The 20,859-nt window shown below is 45.4% G+C and overlaps 1 protein-coding gene across 1 annotated transcript in view; it reads left to right on the top strand.

Annotated features, from left to right (window-relative positions):
- The window catches only part of LOC144123868 (alcohol dehydrogenase [acceptor]-like), a 90,724-nt gene extending 70,244 nt beyond the window's left edge, over positions 1-20,480 (top strand). The window contains exons 10-11 of the mRNA XM_077656594.1: positions 526-745; positions 20,342-20,480. Coding sequence (XP_077512720.1) covers positions 526-745; positions 20,342-20,480 — 359 coding nt within the window. The remainder of the gene's footprint in view (positions 1-525; positions 746-20,341) is intronic.
- Positions 20,481-20,859: the final 379 nt, after the last annotated feature.

The raw sequence follows: 20,859 nt of genomic DNA, 5'->3' as shown, positions 1-20,859 counted from the left end.
GAGCCACCGCGGCGGGTAATATGGAGAATGCAAAATCAATATTTTTGTGTCACTGCAGTCGCGTATTTGGAACGAAATATAAGAGGCCTGCACTGCGAAAGTTGCTACCGTTTCTAGTGCGTTCTTTCATTCGCTGAGCTTTGCATCCTTTTTGAGTCCGTGAGATTTTTGCGGTTTCTTCCTGCAAGACCAAGATCATTAAATTCAGACAAAGATAGAAAGAAATCTGGGCGCTGAAAAAGACGTCTTTACAGGCTGCTTTTCGTTTTTCGGTGTTGTACCATTAGCCGTTTTCAGGGGACTTGTTTGCGATCACCACAAGGATGAGATTCACGCTCAAACGTATCTGCTTTTGAAGCATTGGTGGCAGTTGGAATTCAGAACGCTTTCTTGCGGGCAGTTTTCTCAGGCATGAGGGGAGTTACATATTTTTTCTACCGATATCGCCGCAAATGCAATTGAAGCCTCGTGCGTGTTTGATTTCGGTCGTCGCGTGATGTCCTCTAAACATGGCCACCCTTTCAGGCTCCAAGATCGCCCTGAAGACCTTACAAAGCGAAGCGATGAAGAGGGCTTACATCACCGTGTGGGACATACCCTTGCCGGCGTGCGAATCCTCTGGTCCTCTGTGGAGCGACTCCTACCTGCGATGCTTTGTGCGGCACACATCGATGAGTGGGTGGCACCCGTGCTGCACTGCTCCCATGGGGACCCACCCGCAAGCTGTGCTTGACGCCAGACTCAGGTGAGGACGAACAAGCAAGCGTGTTGCTAGAACCTTTCTTCCAGGCTACATAAAAAGAGTAGCCGCTTCTTTAAACTACACTTATCTTACGTTTGGGGCTTGCAAGAAGACGCGATTAAGCGAGCGCAACAAATACAGGCTTCAGTTAAATTAGCCGTGTGATGCAGAAGCATCCAGTGAAATGAACTTATGAAAAATAAGCAACAACACACATGACTGCAACGAATCGGAAAGGTGTCCCGATGGTTCTACCGCGCTCATAGCGTTCTACAATATCCCTGCCAGATGCTCTCCGAGAGCATAGTGAGGTACCTAAACTACACAGTGGTGCGCGATTTTGAATGGTTTCGTCACCTAGCCATTGTCATTGCTGATAAATGCTGAAAATTCTTGAAGGAAAACTGTTCTTTCCTTAGACATCTTGATGGTGATCGCTCTTTAATGCGAAAGGCAGGTTTAGCCAATGCACGCAGTATCATGAGGTGTTTCGTCAGCACAAGATGGAGTCAGAACCAATTTTCCTAGCATTTTACTCCAGTTGAGCCGAGCACGAGGCCAACGCAAATCCTGTACCTCATGTGTCACCGGCGGGTACCAAGCGGCACTTGGGATCGGAGCGCGTATCTCCCGCACGCGAGACGGTTCCTTAGTCATCGCAAAGAGCATCTCTTATTGCAGGTATTGCGCAAAGCTTAACATGCAATATTGTAATTTTTAGCCAGAATTTAGGCGGTAAACACTCATAGAAGCGCAATAGCTGTAAAACTGAACATGTATTAAATATGAAACAAAACTCGTAAGACCTACCGACAATGAACGAAGCTGAATGCACTTTTCATGTAAAACAAATGCCAACATTGATATCTTGCCATAAAAAATGAGCAACTGTTTCTAGCATCTGTTGGCTTTGAGACTTCTGTAACTATTTCGAACCTGGATAAAATTGTGAGGGTTTTGGTTTTTACAACCGCGAAGTTTAAGAGCGAGCATGATGCGTGTCTGTGCTAGTGGAAAAATATGTTTTAATCGATGGGGTAACTGCCCAAGAACAATCAGTTTGGCCCACTCACCCCCAAAGAAATGCTTGGTTTTGGTTCTAAGGGATTTAATATCTTAAAGCGACTGAGACTACGAGCGACGCCTTAATGAAAGGCTCCGGATAATTTCGTCCACCTGGGTTCTTCAATGAGCCCTGATGATGATGATGGTGAGTCCTCATGTTTAATGGCACATACAAATGGCGGGAGACTGGCCAGGAACGGGCACTCACATCTCACAGCACACGGGCCTCTAGCATTTCGTCTTCATCGAATTGCCACCACCAGGGCTTGGATCAAACCTGCGTCTTTCGGACCAGCAGCCGAGCACCATAACCGCTCGGCTACCGCGCCAGCTTAATAGGAATGTCACATCTTGTCCGGGACTGAATGAAAATAGTTACTTAATTGCACAGTAACACAGAACGAAATAATGCAGGTGCTATCCTCCAGATTGTAATCGGTTTTGGTGTGGAAAAATCTGTGAAGCCTGCAAGAACGAAGAAGAGCAAAAACATAAGAGGACAATTGGGATTTTTTCTGCTTTGTTCTGCACCAAACCCTGGCCAATCCCCCACCGTGGGTATATGTGCCATCGTTCTTGAGGCAACAGCAACAACAATTGGGCTCCGCCTTAGCGGTATGGCGCGATAGCTATAATGAGTCCATTCAGCGACCTGGGTTCCTCTTTCTGTACGACTTAGCCCAGATGGGCCCTCTTCTTTTCTTTCGCCATGACATAGCACTTTATGACTCACCATATATCACCACACGCATTCCAAGCCTACTACTTCGCATCTTGCGTATTCGAAGCGCACCCTTTAAACGCCATGTCTTGGCACTGCTGCGTATTCTGCCGCGCTCGTAGTTCCGGCGGCCGCCGCATGCCGGCAACACTGAAGCACGTCAAGTAGCATTCAGTTTCCCCTAGGTACGGGCCTCGTTATTTAACGGCATTAACTGGTGACACAAATTGGTAACCTTAAAAAACTACTTGTTGCCTGCTGTGTAGCCTGCTCTTCGCTTCGAGGCTCTCACAAAAAACCTCCTTTTCTCGCTCTATACAGTCTTTCCAGAAGACAGATAACAAAAGTTCTGATTGAGACGTCACTCCCTGTACCGATGTATTTGCATCCTTACCAATCCTTTCTAAACAAGTGTTTCAAAGCGGGTACAACGGATGTGTGTTGAAACTGCCGTAAAGACTATTTTTTTTTTAAACTTCACACGTCAACGTTACCTGTCAAAACGTGTCTTCGTGAAAAAGGAACCATTGTGCCATGGTCTACGATTTTCTGCCTCATTCAGCAGCCAGAAACTATTGACCATTTCTTGTGTTTTGTCGTGATGCCTTTTTTTGGGGGTGGGGGGGGGGGGGGGACAATGTTCAATGGGCTCTCAAAAAGTACATTGAGATTACGCCCTATACTATAAGATTTATGCCTACAATGGAAGATTCTAAGGTTCCATGTGATCTTTTAGTGCTCACGGGACGGTTTAGGCTGTTTAAGAGCCGCATGGTGGATCGCCACGCAGAGCCGCCACGTTAATAAAAGTCTCTATTCAGAAAGCAGTGTGCGATGGAGGAGGGGGGGGGGGGTATATGCTGCGCAGGACCGACCTCATGGCTGGCTGCGTTTACTCGATGCGTGTGTGCGTCTCCCAGAATTTTGATGTGCTGACAAAGTGAGAGCAGGATGCTGGTGTGTCCGTTTATGACGGGTTGTGGGATGCGACCTGGTTAATTCGAGGTGGAAGCCACTTAGGTTGGGTGTACTTAGATGCGATAAAGAAACAAAAAGCTCTTCTGTGGTCTAGATGTAGCACGCGTGGGTCACGACCCAAGGGACCGCTGTAGAAATCCCTGCTCGATCATTTTTTTTCTTTCTAGCGCAATTGCTTTTGTTTCTTCAGATGCACTGTGTAATGCCGGTGTAGTGACGGGGCAACCCTGAAGAAATGAAATAGAATTGGTTTTGGGGGAAGGAAATAGCGCAGTATCTGTCTCATATCTCGGCGTACACCTGAACCGCGCCGTAAAGGAAGAGATAAAGGAGAGACTGAAAGAAGAAAGGAAGAAAGAGGTGCAGTAGTGGAAGAAGGCTCCGGAATAATTTCGACCACCTGGTGATCTTTAACGTGAACTGACATCGCACAGCACAAGGGCGCCTTTGCGTGTAGGCAAATGAATTTCGCTATGAACGTGCGGTCTTCGCTGAACATCCGCTCTAACGTGATTGCTTTAAAACGAGCTTAAACTCTCCTCGCCGCTGGTGAGACATTTTCTTTTTGCTCTGCTTTGTTGGTCTCTCCACCCACTTTCTTCATCGCCATCCCTTACCGGACAGAACAGCTCAGGAGTTGACACTGAATCAGGCCGTTATCACGCCTTTCCTTATAACCACCTCGTCCTCCTTCGCACGAGGTCTCTCCATTATCTTTCTTAGACATGCATAAACGTCGTGCCTGTATCGTAGGTAAGATCCACAATGCAATGCTTTGCCTTTCTGATTTTCGTCTCATGGATTGACGGGTTTCGAGCCCAAGCAACATTTTCGGCTTTAAGGCCCACTATACCTGGATTAGTCGGGAATCGAGCACTTGATCCTTGGGTTGCCCGTCAAACATGGCACCCGTAGGCCACGCAAGCACTTTCTTACGGCTTGGTTAAAGTGGCGCTTTATTTGTATCAAGTGGGCTCTTTCTATAATGTGGAAATAATTACCGTGTCTGCGCGGACAAGAGCCGCCGCTGCCGGCACGCTTAAATGCTATTGCATGTTACCCTTAAAGTACGAGCTCATGTATCCCTCAAATTGTTTTAAGGCGAAAGCCTTACTAACGCCTTTAGACGGAATTCCGTCGGCGACTGGCACTGAGGACGAGAGATGGACCCAAAAAGATGGCATTGCAACAGCCGTCGTCTAGCCACCGAAGCGGCGAGCGCGACGGCGACATGCACTACTGATACCAGTAGCAGCCATCCTCTGCAGTAATTTCGAACACCTGCTGTTACTTTATGAGCGCGGAAATAACACTACAACACTTCACTCGCGTTTCGACATTTCGCGTTGAACAATATATATAGGTGCCTCGGCTAAAATCCTCTGGCAGCCATTTAGGCAGAACTGTTTGCATTTATTCATGAAGGAAATAGCCCACTTTAACATATTGGCTTTTGTACGCGAAGATGCTGACAGCGGGATGGGGAGGACTCCCATTGGCACGATTGCTGGGGGGGAGGGGGGGGGGGGAGGAGTCATAGAATTCTGGCTTATCACCTTTTTGCTCGTTCATTCATAATCACCATTCCCAGTCAATGTCTGCATGCCCTGAGGAGGTGATTGTTTTGATGCAGATATGCACTTTGCGTCTGCATCTTCGACTTCGTAACTTAACCTCTCTATGCGTCCGCACATTCCTTCGTCCGAATAAATACCACACTCCAAAAGCCGTTAAATAAACCACAAAAATAAATCACTCTTATCGCATGTGTAGGACGAATTACCAGCTCTAGGTAAATTGAGAAATCGTGAACGGAATGTTGACGCCACGGGTGACGGTACATCAGTTGCGCTTATTTATATTATGGCTGGGTTACACGTAGACCCGGGCTGATCTCCGCCGAGGCCGCCGCGTTTCGGTGGCACCGAAGTGCAAGGCACCCGTGCACTATGTGATGTCAGTGCACGTTATAAAACCCCAGCTGAGCGATATTTATTCGCAGCCTTCCATTACAGCCTCCCTCGTAGCCAATTTTTGACTTAACTAGGTTAAACTCTATATACCATGCCATACCAATGAGCACTTTATTGTCTCAGAAACCTGTGGGCCGAGACCAGTGGACTTCATTGGCCAACACAGTACTAGGTAGCGTCACGACCACGTCCTGCCTGGGAAGTCTTTTAATTCTGCGTCTACTGCGAATTATTTGCGATCCATGATGCTAACGCTGTTGCCTCTTTCTTTCTATGCTTTTTGTAAGTTGCGACTTTATAGAGAACCGGCGCTGCCAAAGGGGCGCTCTTTGATGAATGGATGGAAGGTAGGAGCGTCCCCTTTGAAACGGGGTGATGGCAGTTGCCACCATGCTCAGTTTTTTCTTTCATTTTTGTTTAACTGTGTTCTGCGTTATTAAAATTTGCCATTTTCTTTAAAATACGTCTTCCTACACCTTTAACTTTCCGTCACCTCTCTGCTTTTGAGCCACCAGTCTTCCAATCAATGTTTTGCTAATTTCCACACCAAATTTAATTACATGACTATTGTTATTTCTAAATCCTAGAGCTTCAGGAAGAGTGACTTTGCGTTCATCGACAGCGGGATGTATACCATCACATTTTAGTATGAGGCGTTCTATTGTTTCTACAGATCTACCACATACAGCACATGTGTAATCTTCTTCGTTAAATTTCTTTTTGTAGCTGCGAGTTCTAAGACATCCTGTCTTTGCTTCAAAGAGCAGGGCACTGCCTCTTGAGTTATCATAAAACGCTCCCTTCCTGATGAGCTTTCTCCAGTATCAATATAGTTCTACATTATGCTTCTTTTTCTTTGAATTTATCCAATTTTACCTTCCGTGCTTTTTAGCCTGTCGCTTAATGCTCTTTCGTTCTTCGTCCTCGTGTCTGGCATACTTACTGGTTAGCTCTCTAGTTATCTTCCACCACTGTGAGTCAACGCTCGTTTAGAATCGTATTTAAATACCTCAGCTGCCCACCTGTTTTTGTTTAATTTCCTCAGGCGTTCTTCATATAGTATCTCACCTGAGCTTCGCAGGCTTGAAACGATCCCTAGCCCATATCCCCTTGTGGTTTTGTGGTTTTTCCGTGGCCACCTAATGTCAATCTTCCAAAAGCTCTCTGATTTACTTCTAATCACTATTGAACTTCTGCCCTTAAGCACGAAACCGCATTCCCAAAAGTAATGCCCGGCACCATTATTCCTCTCCGAATACCTCTCAATACTTCATACCTGTTGTACATCGACAATGCAATATTTTTTTTTATCCCGGCATCTCTTCGGCCTATTGCTAAGAGAAACTGCTCATGTTTTTCCGTGTGCATCTGCCCTTCGTTTACTCGTACCCCGAGATATTTGTATTCGGCCACTCGGGGTACTTCATGGCCTCGTATTGTAAGCTCCTGATCAGTTGCATCGTTGAAAATCATCACACCTGACTTAATTGCGCTAAAACTGAAACCTAGACTGTCTCCTTCGTCTCCACAGCAATTACCCAAAGTGTGTCAAACTTCCAGGCTATGTGCTAAACGGTACAATATCGTCCGCATACATTAAACCCGGTAGTCGTTGCTCAGCAACCCTTCCACCTAATCTGTACGACAAATTATAATCTAGATTGCTTCCTTGTAGCCTTCTATCCATACTTATCATATAAAGCATCAACAGCAGCGGTGATAGAGGACCACCTTGCCTTAATCATTTGTGTACCTCGACAGTTGTACTCCGAATTCCTTCTCATATAATTTCAACGTTATTTTCTCGATATATTTCCTGTAGAAAATCAATTATGTCATGACCGACAACTTCATCTTTTAATATGTTCCACAGGAGTTCACGTTGTCACGTGTAACGCTTATGCCGACGTAGGCTAAATAAAAAGGTCCGTTTTCCGCCTTAGCTATATCTATGCACTCGGTAAGCACGAACAGCCTGTCATCTACGCGCCTACCACTTCTGAACCCGTTCTGAAGTTCTCCGAGTATTCTGTTACTTTCTACCCACGACTGCATTTTTATTCTCACCGCCTGCATCGCCAGCCTGTATATAACTGATGGTATCGTAATCGGTCGGATGGACTTTATGCTCGTCTTATCGCATTTACCTTTATAAATCAAATTCATTTTACTTTGTTTCCAGCAGTGCGGAGTTTACTGATTTTTTTGTGGCCTCCAATGCTTTTATCAGCGTTTCCTTGCCTCTTGGGCCAAGTTCACTAATTTGGTTGATTGGAATTTCTTCTATTCCTGCGGACGTACATTTTGGAATATTTGCTTCCACTTTTTTCCAGTTGAGATTGGTCAGTTGTAAGCTGTTTCCTATTGGGCTGTCCTGTGTTGCTCTGTCATGTGAGGTGATTACCCTATCATCTTTATTAAATGACCCAGCTATAACTGATGCAATGTAGTTCACAGCGTCATCTCCCTCAACATTTTCCCTCGGCATCGTGAATCTGTTCGTGCTTTCTGTGATTCGCTTTGCCCATCCAGCTTATATGGTTCCAGACGCCCAGCGCCATCTGGTTTTAAAATGAGCAATCACATAGTAGGACGGAGGATACGATGCCGTTGGAGCGTGGTTGGCGTGATCGTTAGCTCCTCAGCTTTCTGCTACGTTCATGGACTTTGTCTAAGCTTTACTGTTCCGAAGAGCAACAGATTTTCGAGATTAGTTTAGCAACACGTCTTGATCGCCGTAGTTGCCTAGCAACGTCGACACCGGATATGGTTTCGCAGCTCTGCGGGGAACATGGCATCGTTGATGCTGCACTCATCATCATCATTATAATTAGCCGGACTACGCCCCCTGCAGGGCAAAGGCCTCTCCCATGCCTCTCCAATTAACCCTGTTCTTTGACAGCTGCACCCACTCTATGCCTGCCAACTTCGTAATCTCATCCGCCCACCTAATCATCTGCCGCCCCCTTCTACGCCTGCAAGGAAGGGCCTCTAAGGAGCCCCGTCGAAAGGGGAGAAGGGGCCGGGCAGGAGCCTGCTAAGGGACAGGGGCCAACAAGGAGTTGAAAGGCCAGCCCCGACGGGATAAGAAAATGTTTGAAAGAACAAGGGCTAGAAAAGATGAAAGGACTTTCAGGGATATTCGTCAATATTTCGTACAAAGCACGGCCCGGGATTCCCCTCTTCTTTCCAAGACTAACGTCGCAGAAATGGATGTTGTTTCCGGAAGCAACCGCGCACGCGTCTCGCAACCACGGCTAGAGCCTCAGCCGCACTTTCTAAGGACAGGTTCCACAGATATTTCTCGAGTCTCGCAAACCAAAATTGGCCTACTAGGCTTATTTCGTTGCGGCATACAAAAGAAGACCGCAGGTCCTGGCTGTCATGGATGTTTTCGTGGCTTGCAGCAAAATTCGCCCCACCGTTCTCTCGCTAGATGCAGGACAAGGCCGCAGTAGATGGTTTTTGCAGGCATGCTGTGCTCATCTGGTGACCATGTTCCTTTAGAGCGTGAAGCTTAATACCTCACTTTAACCTTGATGCACTGCACAAGCTTGAGATGCCGCGGTCGCTCAGTGGTTATCGTGCTCGGCTGCAGGCCTGAAAGACGCAGATAAAAGACAATGCGACCGCGGAGGTCGCATTGTGATGGAGGCGAAAGGCTAAAAACCCGTGTACTGTGCATGCGTTAAAGAACTGCGGGTGGTCGAAATCATCCGGAGTCCTCCAATGCGGCGTCCCTCATAGCGTGACTGACTTTGGGACGTTAAACTCCATAATCCGTAAACTACTTCTCAGCGTCGCGAACACGTCGCATCTGGGCGGCTGACTGCGGCTGATCCGACGTGCCTGCGCCTGCCATGACGGTTTATAGGTGGGGACATAGCGGCCCGGGCCCCTCTTAAAAAATTCCTCTAGTTCCTTGAAACGCCAGGAGATCACCGTTCGCTCAGCGGCCTGTGACGCAATGGGCGGCAATAATTTTCTATTCAAAATACGCGCTTTTCGAAGGCCATTTTTTTCCAAAACTGTAGCTGACGAGCAGGAGAAAATATCTTTACCGCATTGTTTTCGTTTAGCTTCGCTATTTACCCCAGTTTTGTGAAGCAGCAGCTTCGTGCACGTTTAGCTGAATGCGTAGAAGTCGAAGAGTTATGGCGCTTTTTTTTTCTACCTGCTAGACGAGTAAACGCTGGCGCCTTAATAACCAGCAGTAACCGTCGCTCGTTTCGTTGGTTCTCTTGGCCAATGGCTCGTTGTTTCTTGCTTTAGTTTGCCAGCTGACCCGTTCGCCAGCTCCAACGGCCCACTCTTTTGTTCCCTAGTTTGCTCGTTAGACAATTCCTTAAATCACAGCAACATTTGTTCCGTCTTTCGTACACTACGCTCGTTCGTACTCTCGTTGAATCTCTTGTTGTCTCGTTCGTTCAATCTGTCCATTGCTCGTCTGTGATTTGTCCACTCGTTGAAAATTGAAAATTGGTTTTGAGGAAAGGAAATGACGCAGTGCCTGTCTCACATATTTCGGTAGACACCCGAACGACGTCGTGAGGGAAGGGATAAAGGAGAAAGTGAAAGAAGAAATGCAGAAAGAGGTGCCGTAGTGGAGGTCTCCGGATAATTTCGACCACATGTGGATCTTTAACGTGCGCTGACACCGCACAGCAAACGAACGCCCTTTACCTTTGTCCACTCATTCGCTTGTCTTTGTCTTTGAATTTCTCCTGTTCGCCAGCTCGAGCAGGCGCGTAGTTTGCGATATGCCACGCCCAGTTTTCTTTCGTTAATGTAAGATGACTAAAAATTGAGAGAACTGTTTTCCTAGCGCCTACAATATAACAACCAAGAATCAATGGTAGGGTGATATGCTCCTTACTCCACCGCATTGAACCATCAAGCGAAATATCAATCTTCTTTTCCTTGCGTTGTAACAAATAAGAGCCTCAACAGTATTAACCCACAAAAAGCAAATTATTCTGGTCTTCACTTCTGCAATGGCATAATGGGTGCTCTCAGACTTTAACTGTACACCACTAGGTGCACTAAAATTAGAAGATGATGCTGACCTTTGATTTAGTTTTTCCTGCACGTCTCATTCATACCACACTATTTTGCGCGTCACTTTTGTGTTGCTAGCCGCTGCGGTGACTTAGTGGTTATGGCGCTCTGCTGCTGACCCGAAAGACGCGGGTTCGATTCCGGCCGCGGGAGTTGAATTTCGATGGAGGCGAAATTCTAGAGGCCCGTGTACTGAGTCGCTTTGGGACGTTAAACCCTCATAAATCAAACCAAACCAAACTTTTGCGTCACTGCATCTCTCTTGTCTTTCCTTTCCCACACATGCATGCAACTCGTGGCACTGCTTTACGGTACTTTTGCTTGTGTTTACAAAGGCAATAAAATTGCTGCTCTCCGATACTAGACAACGCTGACCACCAACGACTTTCTTTAGTAATACAAAGCTACCGCTCAAAATGCATAGAGCCAGAAAAGTTGGATTGTTAACTGTAATAAATGTTTGTACATTGTTGCTGGGAAAGCTGCAGTTTCAGCCAGTTAGAAAAAAACACTGAAAGAAACACACATGACCTCAGCGAAAAAGTTCTATTTTTCCACCGCTCATCACGTCTTCAGCAGAGCCCTAAGCTGGTGTAAATAGTTTCTCCACCGAAACAAAAAGAATACGGACATGCAATGTTCGATAAACGTGAGTGGAATTATGCTTGCGCATAAGGCTGCAGGAGTCTGGGAGGCCTTCTATCGGTTACAGCTGCAGAGCATGCTACTGGCGACGACGCAAGAAACACTTCAGTTCATGCGAACGGCTTGTGCGACTGAGACGAACCGGGCGATATCATCTTACTGCTATCGCAACGAGGGCATTTATGTATGTTTTTGTTTTTGTAGCGATAGCTAATTTACGGTAGCATTGCGAGCCTTCAGCGTGGCGGCACCGCCACGCTGTCACGTGGTTGGTCACGTGGTGCAGAGCAGCTGCCGGCGGCGCGGTGCCGTGCCTGATCACGTGGTTCGTCACGTGGTTGGTCACGTGACCAAGTTCCACTCAGCCAGCTGTAGCTGTCGCGTCACTCCAGGTTTAACCAGAGCTAAACCACCGCCAATTTTTTTCCTCGAAGTTTCACCGCTATAGGCCAAACGCTGAGGTTGCGATCGGTTCAGTTCGGAGGAGGGTGGCTGGTGCTTTATCTGGTCGCTTTTTCCCAGTATACGTAGCTCACGCTGTGTCCCCACCTTACACCGTGCCAATGCCATAGGAGGTGCACTCCCAGAGCGAACTGCGCTTTGAACCTCAAAAAAGACGAAGCGGTCACTAGCGCGTGCGGTGCGCTCGTGCTGCGCTGCAGCTGGACGTTTGTTCACGCGTCAACGAAGCCTATCGTGGTTCAGCTCACCATGGCAACTTTTCGCTCAAACATTCTTCTTCGACGCTCTCTTCTGCATGGCACGCTCAAGAGGACGGAGGCCCACGCAGTCGCAATCCGATGCTGACGAGCAGACACTGCCGAACTTCCGCTGCTCATTCTTCTAGTGCGAAAGTGCTATTGCGATGAGTAAACCCTGAGCAAGATCTTGCGATGGTTGTGTAAACCCCGAGCAAGATCTTGCGATGGTTGTATGCTTGCGGTGTTTGTTCGTTTGTGATGAGTGAACTAAATAATTTAAAATAGATAAAATAGATATCCGCGACTGGGATCGCAACCCACGGTGGTACGAACAGATCAGCTTCGCTGGCCACTGCACGAGAGCAGTAGGCTATCACGGCAGCCGATCGCGCCTCGTGCTAAACTGCAACAAACTCACGTGGTGTCCGTTGCACATTGTCTTCTTCATCAAATAATACTCCGTCTTACAATATTCGCGCTTTGGGCTATGTGGCGGTACTTACAGAGAGATTCGCGCTGCATGCGTTGGCGTGCATTACGTTGTGGCAGATGGCACAAGAGCACAGGCTGCCAGTGTACAGTACTCACGGATTGAAATAGGACATTCGGAGCGCGTGGCCGTCGCTTCATGGAGCGCCGCCCGTAGACGCTCATGGAACCAAGGTGGTGCATTGTGGTATGGCGTGAGAGGGAGAACATCTACAAAGCAGAATTGTTCCTTCCAGTAGCCAATCAGCCGGCCTGTGGTTTACCACATGCCTGCGTGGCACTGCAAGGCTAGCGCTCCGAATGTCCTATTTCAATCCGTGAGTACTGTACATTAGGTAAATTGGCATTGACGATGAAAAAGTTGAACATGCGCATTACTGGCTCCCTGCGTTAGTCGATACCTCAATCGCGCTTTTAGGTATACGTGGACGCGTGGTGTTCACATGCAAAAATGTGCTTTCGCAGAATATTTCGTGCTTAGCAGTGTTAAACCGACAGCATTTTTTATTATCAATTTCCTTTGTGCCGTCGGCTCACTTGCTTGGAAAGGGAAGTTCTTGCTTCCCCAGCGAGAGGCAGCTAATGCCTTAGGACACTGTTTTCCACTTTTTAAAATTAAATCAAACCAAACCATTTTATTCCAGAGCTTTTCCTGTGGAGACAGAAACTAGCCGCTAACACAGCCTGACGAGGTCCCTGCCCCCGTTCAGATTGCACAGCATATTTAATAAAATGCAATGGGGCGAGCTTTAAATAAAAATCGCGGCGGCTTTCACTGCATATACAAGCGAAAAATAAGAAATTAGAGTGCACCACATAAATGTAAAAGAGCATAGGCAGTAGCATACTTATACACATTTCACGCATCAGAGATCTCTCGTACAGAAAACCTTAGTAAACCTGAACGCGTAATAAGGTTTGGTTTATATGGGTTTAACGTCCCAAAGCCACTCAGGCTTTGAGGGACGCCGCAGTGAAGGGCTCCGGAAATTTCGACCACCTGGGGTTCTTTAACGTGCACTGACATCGCACAGTACACGGGCCAAAAGAATCTCGCCTCCATCGAAATTCGACCTCCGCGGCCGGGATCGAACCCGCGTCTTTAGGGCCAGCAGCCGAGCGCCATAACCACTCAGCCACCGCGGCGGCTGAACGCGCAATAAGTATTCCTTAAATGATAATGCAGTTGCACACTGTGCATACAAAACATAACAACAGTATAGGAGAAAAGACGATGAATATAAAGAAAACAATATGAAGCAATCAACATAGCACACGCTGTCGTGACAAGAAAAGTTTTGTACATGCTTTTGATGTACCCAGGCTATCTGTTCAGTTTATTATATTTTCATGCTTTTCTCCCGATCTTGATACAACAATGACTGCTTCCCATAATTGGTTCTAGTTTTCTGAAGCCTCCTTGTTTGGTGCCCAAAGCCACGTTGATGATCAACTATCAGGAAAAAATGGGTTTAATATCAGACCGGAATGAAACGGGAACTAAGCCTGTGAAGAAAATAGGATATTTTGCCCGCGTACTTTTAGCTACCGTATAACCAAGTCTGATTCATGTTTTGGGGTAAAGTGTCTACCAAAGTACTTATTTATAAGCCGGTTGTAAACCAATGTCTCGCTACAAAGTGGAAACCTACGCCATACGCCTGTTCGCGTTCAATTCCAACAGGATTGTACATATTTGTGGGGCTAGTATGTTGGATTATTTTCTATAAACAAATCTTATTGGCCATGACGATGTCATGTAACAAAAATAACTCTCTGTTGCGCAACTCCCGGTCACAAACACATATTTTTCCAAAATACATAAGACAAGCTTTCGTAGTACCATTATTGTATTGTAATTTAGCTGCGTAGTAGTTCCCCATATTAGCGAACAGTAGGCCAAGTCTGAATAAATCAGTGTAATAAAGAGTGTTTTTGATCAGAGATAGCAATGAAGAAATTTTTGTAATAAATTCAATTGATCGGGCTATATCAGTGGTCAGATTTTCTACATGACCTGTCCATGCCAGGAGACCGCGGAGGTGGCCGAGTGGCTGAGCATCCGCCTCGCATGCGGGAGGTGCGGGGTTCGATCCCCAGTGCCGCCGGGTTCCCACCGGTGATACAATGGGTACAAGGTTCGCCTGGCCTGGTGCTCGGCTTATTTAGGGTGAAATGCTTGAGAACTAGTCTTTGGAGCCCACCTTGAGCAAACGAAAATACCTTGTTCTGTGGCGGTTTTGGCCGCAGATGCCATGGAGCCATAAAATTTCGCTATCATCATCGTCATGTCCGTGCCAGAATATCTTCGAACCAAACATCTACGAATTTGTGCTCTGATGTTTGCTGTATCCTCGTTATTTTATGCGCAATGTGCATCACATGTTGGCCGTCTATAATTGGAGGAGAAAATGCGATATATTTAGTTTTACAAAGCATTTAGTAGCTGAAAATTTTTATTCATCCATTCTAAAAGGTTGTGAAAGTACTAATTAGTCATCTCCTCATGTTAGTGCTTTATCCGCGAAGTAAAATTACGTTAGTGTCGTCCGCAGAAACTACTGTATCAGGAGTGTCGAAAGTTTCAGCTATGTCGTTTACGTATCAAAAGAAACAGGGTAGGACCTAATAGTGATCCTTGGGGTATTTCATTTCTTCTGTTTAACCAATTAGAGGAATAACTGTTAACGTTCGTATATTGGAAGCGTTTGTCAAGACAATAGTATTAATTTTAACAGCGTGTGACATATTCCATAGAATTGCTGCTAAAGTCTAGCTAGCCGAGTCAAACGCTTTTCGCGTCAAAAAAAATTCTAGCGACGATTACGATTCCCCTCAACGCAAAATTGCAGCGCCGCTCTGTCCGCGTGTCAGCCTCTGCAAGCCGATTGTTTTGCTTTGCTGGGTTTGCGGCACGTCTTGAGGCGATATTAGTTCGATAGTGATATTAGTTGATCAAGAGACGGCGATGAGCAATGCACAGCGCGCGATAATGTGTATATTAGTCTAATAGTGGTGCAATGCGCAGCGCGAGAGTGTGTTGCAGTTTAACACGAGACGATATCGGCTACGGTGATAGCCTAGTCAATAAAGAACAAAGAAGCGGTGATAGCCTGTCTGAGGCGGCGTGGGTTTAAATCCCAGTTGCGTCAATCTTTATTTATTGACACCGACGGCCACAGCGGGGTTCAACCCTCGAAAAGGAGATTAAGAGCAAGGCTATAAAACTGCCCGAATGTATTATCGATGTTTTTGATACCTTGCATCACTTTTCTTTCACATGAAGTAGCACATGTTCACTTGATTTGCTATTTTGAAATAAGAACTGTAAGCTAGATATATCAATATTTCTCTGTACAAACCTTGCCTTACGGTCATTAATAGCCAACTCGAAAATATAAACAGAACAAGTAATTAATTGATAGTATGCAAGCGCATTTATGTCTCCTTATTATTATGCAGAAACAACCCTTGCTATTTTCGTCTGGTTGGGGAAGATACCTGCGTTGAACAATAAATTATTATTATGTGCGTGAAAATTTGTTAAAACCTGGGATATGTGCCTACTTGATTCGTCCGGAATTTCATCGTAACCAGTGGCAACAACACTTTTATTTCTACCAATTAAGTAACTGTTGCGTGCGCAACTGTCAAACATGGTGGAAAACAATAAAACTTGACAAGGAACTAATGCGTCTTGTTGGTTGCTTTTTGCCTGCCGTTACTTTATCTGGCTTATCTACTTCTATAAAATATTCATTCATTGTGTTAGCCAAACCCGCCACGGTGGCTCAGTGCTTAGGGGCTCGGCTACTGATCCGGCGTTCCCGGGTTCGAACCCAACTGCGGCGGCTGCGTTTATATGGAGGCAAAACGCTATGGCGCACCTGTACTGTGTGATGTTAGTGCACGTTAAAGATCCCCAGGTGGTCGAAATTATTCCGGGGTCCTCCACTACGGCACCTCTTTCATAATTTCTTCTTTCACTCCCTCGTTTATCCCCTCCCTTACGGCGCGGTTCAGGTGTCCAACGATATATGAGACAGATACTGCGCCATTTCCTTTCTCCAAAAACCAATTATTATTATTATTGTGTCAGCCACACACATCTCTGCCATCGCATTCCCATCTATCTAAACCTGTTCTTATCTTTCTACTGCATTTATCCTGGCCTTCAGTCGGTTAACCATCTCCCATATTCATTTGCGTTGTCATCTTAGACGGAAAATCACATTTGATGATAGTTTTGTTCTCATTTCTTTACATGAGAATTAAATTCATTTCAACCTTTCCGAAATCCTTGAAAGGCTTATATCTCGTGTAGCAATAATAGTTTGATAGCTCTTAATTTTTTCTCTTATTCTATAAAATACAACGTCAAGCTATGCTTTTCTTACGTATTTATTATTTTTCGGCCACAAAGGAACGGGAACGCATCATCGTAGCACACTTTTAACTCGCTGTGAAAGCTTTAGTAAGCATCATTATGATCACTGCAGTTTTACACACTGGTCCAGTTTATAGCGTCATCCAGACAAAAAAAAATAGGGTGATTTGCCTTCTATTATTCGATACTGCGTCACTTCAGGGTATTACCTTTGTGCGAAGTGAGTGGAAACACAAAGCACAGGCAGATGATCACTTATATCGCCAGCTATCACTACACCCATCAGTTCTGACATGCTGATATTCGTAACACAAATGTCTATGGTTGTAGCTGTTATAAAGCTAATGCGGATGAGTACATGAACTAAATTCCCACATTCCTATGTCGGATTAAGTGATTGTGTTCAATTCGTACTGGCCATTGCTAGCTACATTCACGTCACCATCGACAAAAAAAAGGTAGCCTACTTGTTTGAAGAAATTGCTGCCATTCCTGCAGAAAGCCCAAAAAGTCACGTTTTAGAACCAGCTGGTTGTCTGTAGTTGGCAACAAGTTTAAACTGAGATAATTTTATTACAATGCATTAAACATTGTTCTTCTATTGTGTACTTACTCCTCGATAATGCAGTAAGCATAACTTTAACTAAAATATGCCGCAACATCACATCCGCCTATCTAAACGTCAGCACACTTGATTTTCAATGACTGGTGTATCATCTGTGTTTGTTAGCTGTCTCCGTGCAAACAATGGCTTCAAAGCTCAGCGCTAGGCAGCCTAGAAATGTTTGCAAGTTGTGAGTTTCTTTCCTACACTTCTGTTGTTAAAATGTATCAACGAGAAATTAGACTGGTCGGATTTAAATTTGGTGTTAAATAATTCTGGCTGCATGTACACGTCACAGCTACTCACCTATCCGGAAGAACGAAAACGACTTGCATGATATTCTAATTGGCCTATTTACGCGTTACTGGTGTTTTAGACAAACTCTAAATTGCTCGAACACTTGATCACCCTGCTGTACATGCGCAGAACTTCACTTCGGTCTCGTCCAAAGATGCCATAATGCAGTAAACTATTGCGTTACAGCCCTCTTCAACGACCGCACTCTTTATAATACCCTTGTTCCATCTTACTCCCCAATTCCTTCCCCTACGCATACTAGCAAGTCAGCGAATATTCACGCCGGCTAAAATCTCTGTTTTTCATTAGAGTTCTCTTTCTCCCTCCCCCTCTCTCTCTCTCGCTTGAATCTTACTTTATGCGTTCTTTAGACCAGTATTTTCAAGGTCATCAGTACTCTCGATTCGCAGGATGCTGCTCTCATCATCGCTCCTCGCCACCAGCTGTCCACGGATACTTTCATTTAAGCTCTTTTTTTTTTGCGGGTGTGGCCCCAAGCGTTCGAAATGTTCAGTGAGGAAAATTGGAGTGCGGTCACTAGTCAGGGCTATGTATTTTGTGCCATTTCTTTTCTTGGCCTTAGCAAGTATGTGGTGACCCTCTGTGCGTCTCATGAAACGAACGACAATGTTCTTGATTCTTGAGTTCACGGTCAGAAATATCGTTGGCCATTTCTTCGACTAATTCACAAAACATTCGAACGGCTATAAGAGAGTCACACTCGTCTGGAACACATTTGATCTCAAAATTATAACTCCATTGATACTGTTACATTGGTTCTAACTTGAAAGTCAGTTTATCGTTTTCAGCTTTCCGTTTCTGATTCCCAGAAACCAAGCCTCTTGGCTCGTTTATTAGTGCCTTGAGGTCTTGGTACAGTTGGGAACAAAGGTCTCAGGACCACGTTATCCACAAACGAAACAAATACCTTTATTATTAACAGTCGGCTAAAGTCCACAATTTTAGAGGCGAAAGAACACGATTTTGGCACTCACCTCTACAATTGCGGCCTCCATACTGCCGCTAATTATAAAGCTATTGACGTGTTTGAATATCACGCGGTCCACAGAATTTTGTCCCCACTGTACGTGTTTTACATCGTAACGCGTGTCGCTATAGTGCTAAACAGGCATTTTCAATTCCTTAATTAGACAATACAATTTTTTACCTGCAGTAAGATGCAGTTTCACGAGAGTGCGTGCACCGTTCGATGCGCTGCCGGAGAACTGGATGCCTGGGCTGAGGGGGCGGTGAAGGGGGGGGGGGGGTATTTATGCTGGCAGTTGTGGAGCGCATACCCATATTTTCGCAGCAATCTCCGTCATGCGCTAGAGCTTGGGTGGGTGTAGCAAAGCTTGGCTGTGGCTCTGGTGATGCTTACTCGGCCGGTTCTTGCGATGGCTGCAAGAGGCGGCAGTTTGAAAAAGCTGCAGTTTGTCGGGAGCATGTGCACCGTTCAATGCGCTGCCGTCTTACTACTCTCGAGTTTCTTCCCTTTCGTAACCACTCGCACCCAAAATATTATCGTCTTTACCAGTCATGTTATAGACCTAACGCCAAACAGGTTCTCCTGTTTTCGCCCCCTCCACAAAACGTCGAACAGGTGACATCGAAGATTTACGAGACACTCATTCGCTGTGTACGAAAACAGTCCCGGAGGAGGAGGAAGAAAGTAAGTCACTATTCTCGTCGAGAGCGGATTCAAGGAGGCAAAGCACTGCAGAAAATGCACATCGCATTCTAGGACGGCCATAAGTGGTGATCGCTGTATTAAATCTTTAAGCCTCTGCCATAAACCACTTGTCTTTTTCTAGCTTTTCAAAGTGAGCATTATCGTTAATTATCTTCCGTCTTCGCCGCTTTAGGCGTGTGATGACCCGCATGACCAGCCCCGGCCTCCGAATACGCTGCAACGGGAACACCACCACGGGTACACCTTTGGCCTAACTGGTGTGGTTAAGCAGTAACTTCTCAAGTGTAGATTTTGTCTTTGTACAGCCAAAAACCTTGTTGATATATAGGTTGTTCACGTTGTTTAAAACATATACATCAAATATCAATTTTTTTATATGTTCACGATATATGTTCTTCTAAAGTATCAGTGTTTTTCTTTATTGCTAGCATTTTTTCTGAGAACTGTGCTTAATTCAATGTTTCTGTTGAAACCGTTAACTCAAACGTTTCTTTTAGCGCTTAAAAGTTAGCTAAGCATAGACATTGTTGTGCTCTTTCTGCTCTTTTTTTCTGACCATTCCTCAATTGTATCGTTGCCTGAAGTGTGAATCCACCATATAAAAAAAAACCTTGTTAATTGTGCTCTCGCATTTTGTCAGCACTTACACATAGACGCGCTGGCTTCGTTTTCGTACTAGCAGTGAGCGAACCTCTTTTTACGCTGAACGTGTAAGTGCAGACAGCTTAACTTTAACCCGGACGAATATTTCCGACAAAACGCACAAGATTTGAACAGTCAGTTTACTTGCTCATACGCTCGCCATATATGTGCGGGATAGGAGCCGTAAAATTAATACAGCATTTAAAAGAAATCGTTTCGTTTCTGTTCCGTTGAAGACAACAGAAATGAATTAGACTACTGAAGTGCGCAACAACAATGGCGATAAAATTTGTTAAATTTATAAACGCGAAAACCAATCCAGTAATGTATTTGATGCTTCTTTCAGAGTCCTTGGCGGCGTGAAGAAACTGCGTGTTGTCGACGCTTCGGCAATGCCTTACCTCCCGTCAGGAAACCTCAACTTCCCCGTTATGATGATGGGACATAAAGCAGCCGCCATGATTATAGAAGACAATCAAGAGTAGTGATAAATACAAGAATATAACCTGCAATTCCAGCCAGCTACTAATCTGCTGTGCGCGATATCCAAGGCATTATGATGAAGAAGCGGAAGGTGAAAAAAACTCTAGTTTATTAGTGCCGCTCACTTTCGCTCACTTCACAAAATACAATTACTTTAAACAAGGCCATGACACTTCAATAAGCTTCCGCATTCGGCTGTAAAGTCGTAAGCGATTCGCCGGCATTCTTTTCTGTCGGATGGGACTACATATTATAGGCACTCCTTCCGCTAGCATCACTAGTACCAAGCGCTAAATTTTTTTGCGCTTATTGAGATATAATAAAAGTACACGCCGATTCACTTCTTGCTATAGCTCAAAAGTTACATGTGAACTTTTGGTT

Source organism: Amblyomma americanum, chromosome 3 (assembly GCF_052857255.1).
Source record: "Amblyomma americanum isolate KBUSLIRL-KWMA chromosome 3, ASM5285725v1, whole genome shotgun sequence".
Classification (NCBI taxonomy): domain Eukaryota; kingdom Metazoa; phylum Arthropoda; class Arachnida; order Ixodida; family Ixodidae; genus Amblyomma; species Amblyomma americanum.
This window is presented reverse-complemented; position numbering and strand designations above follow the sequence as displayed.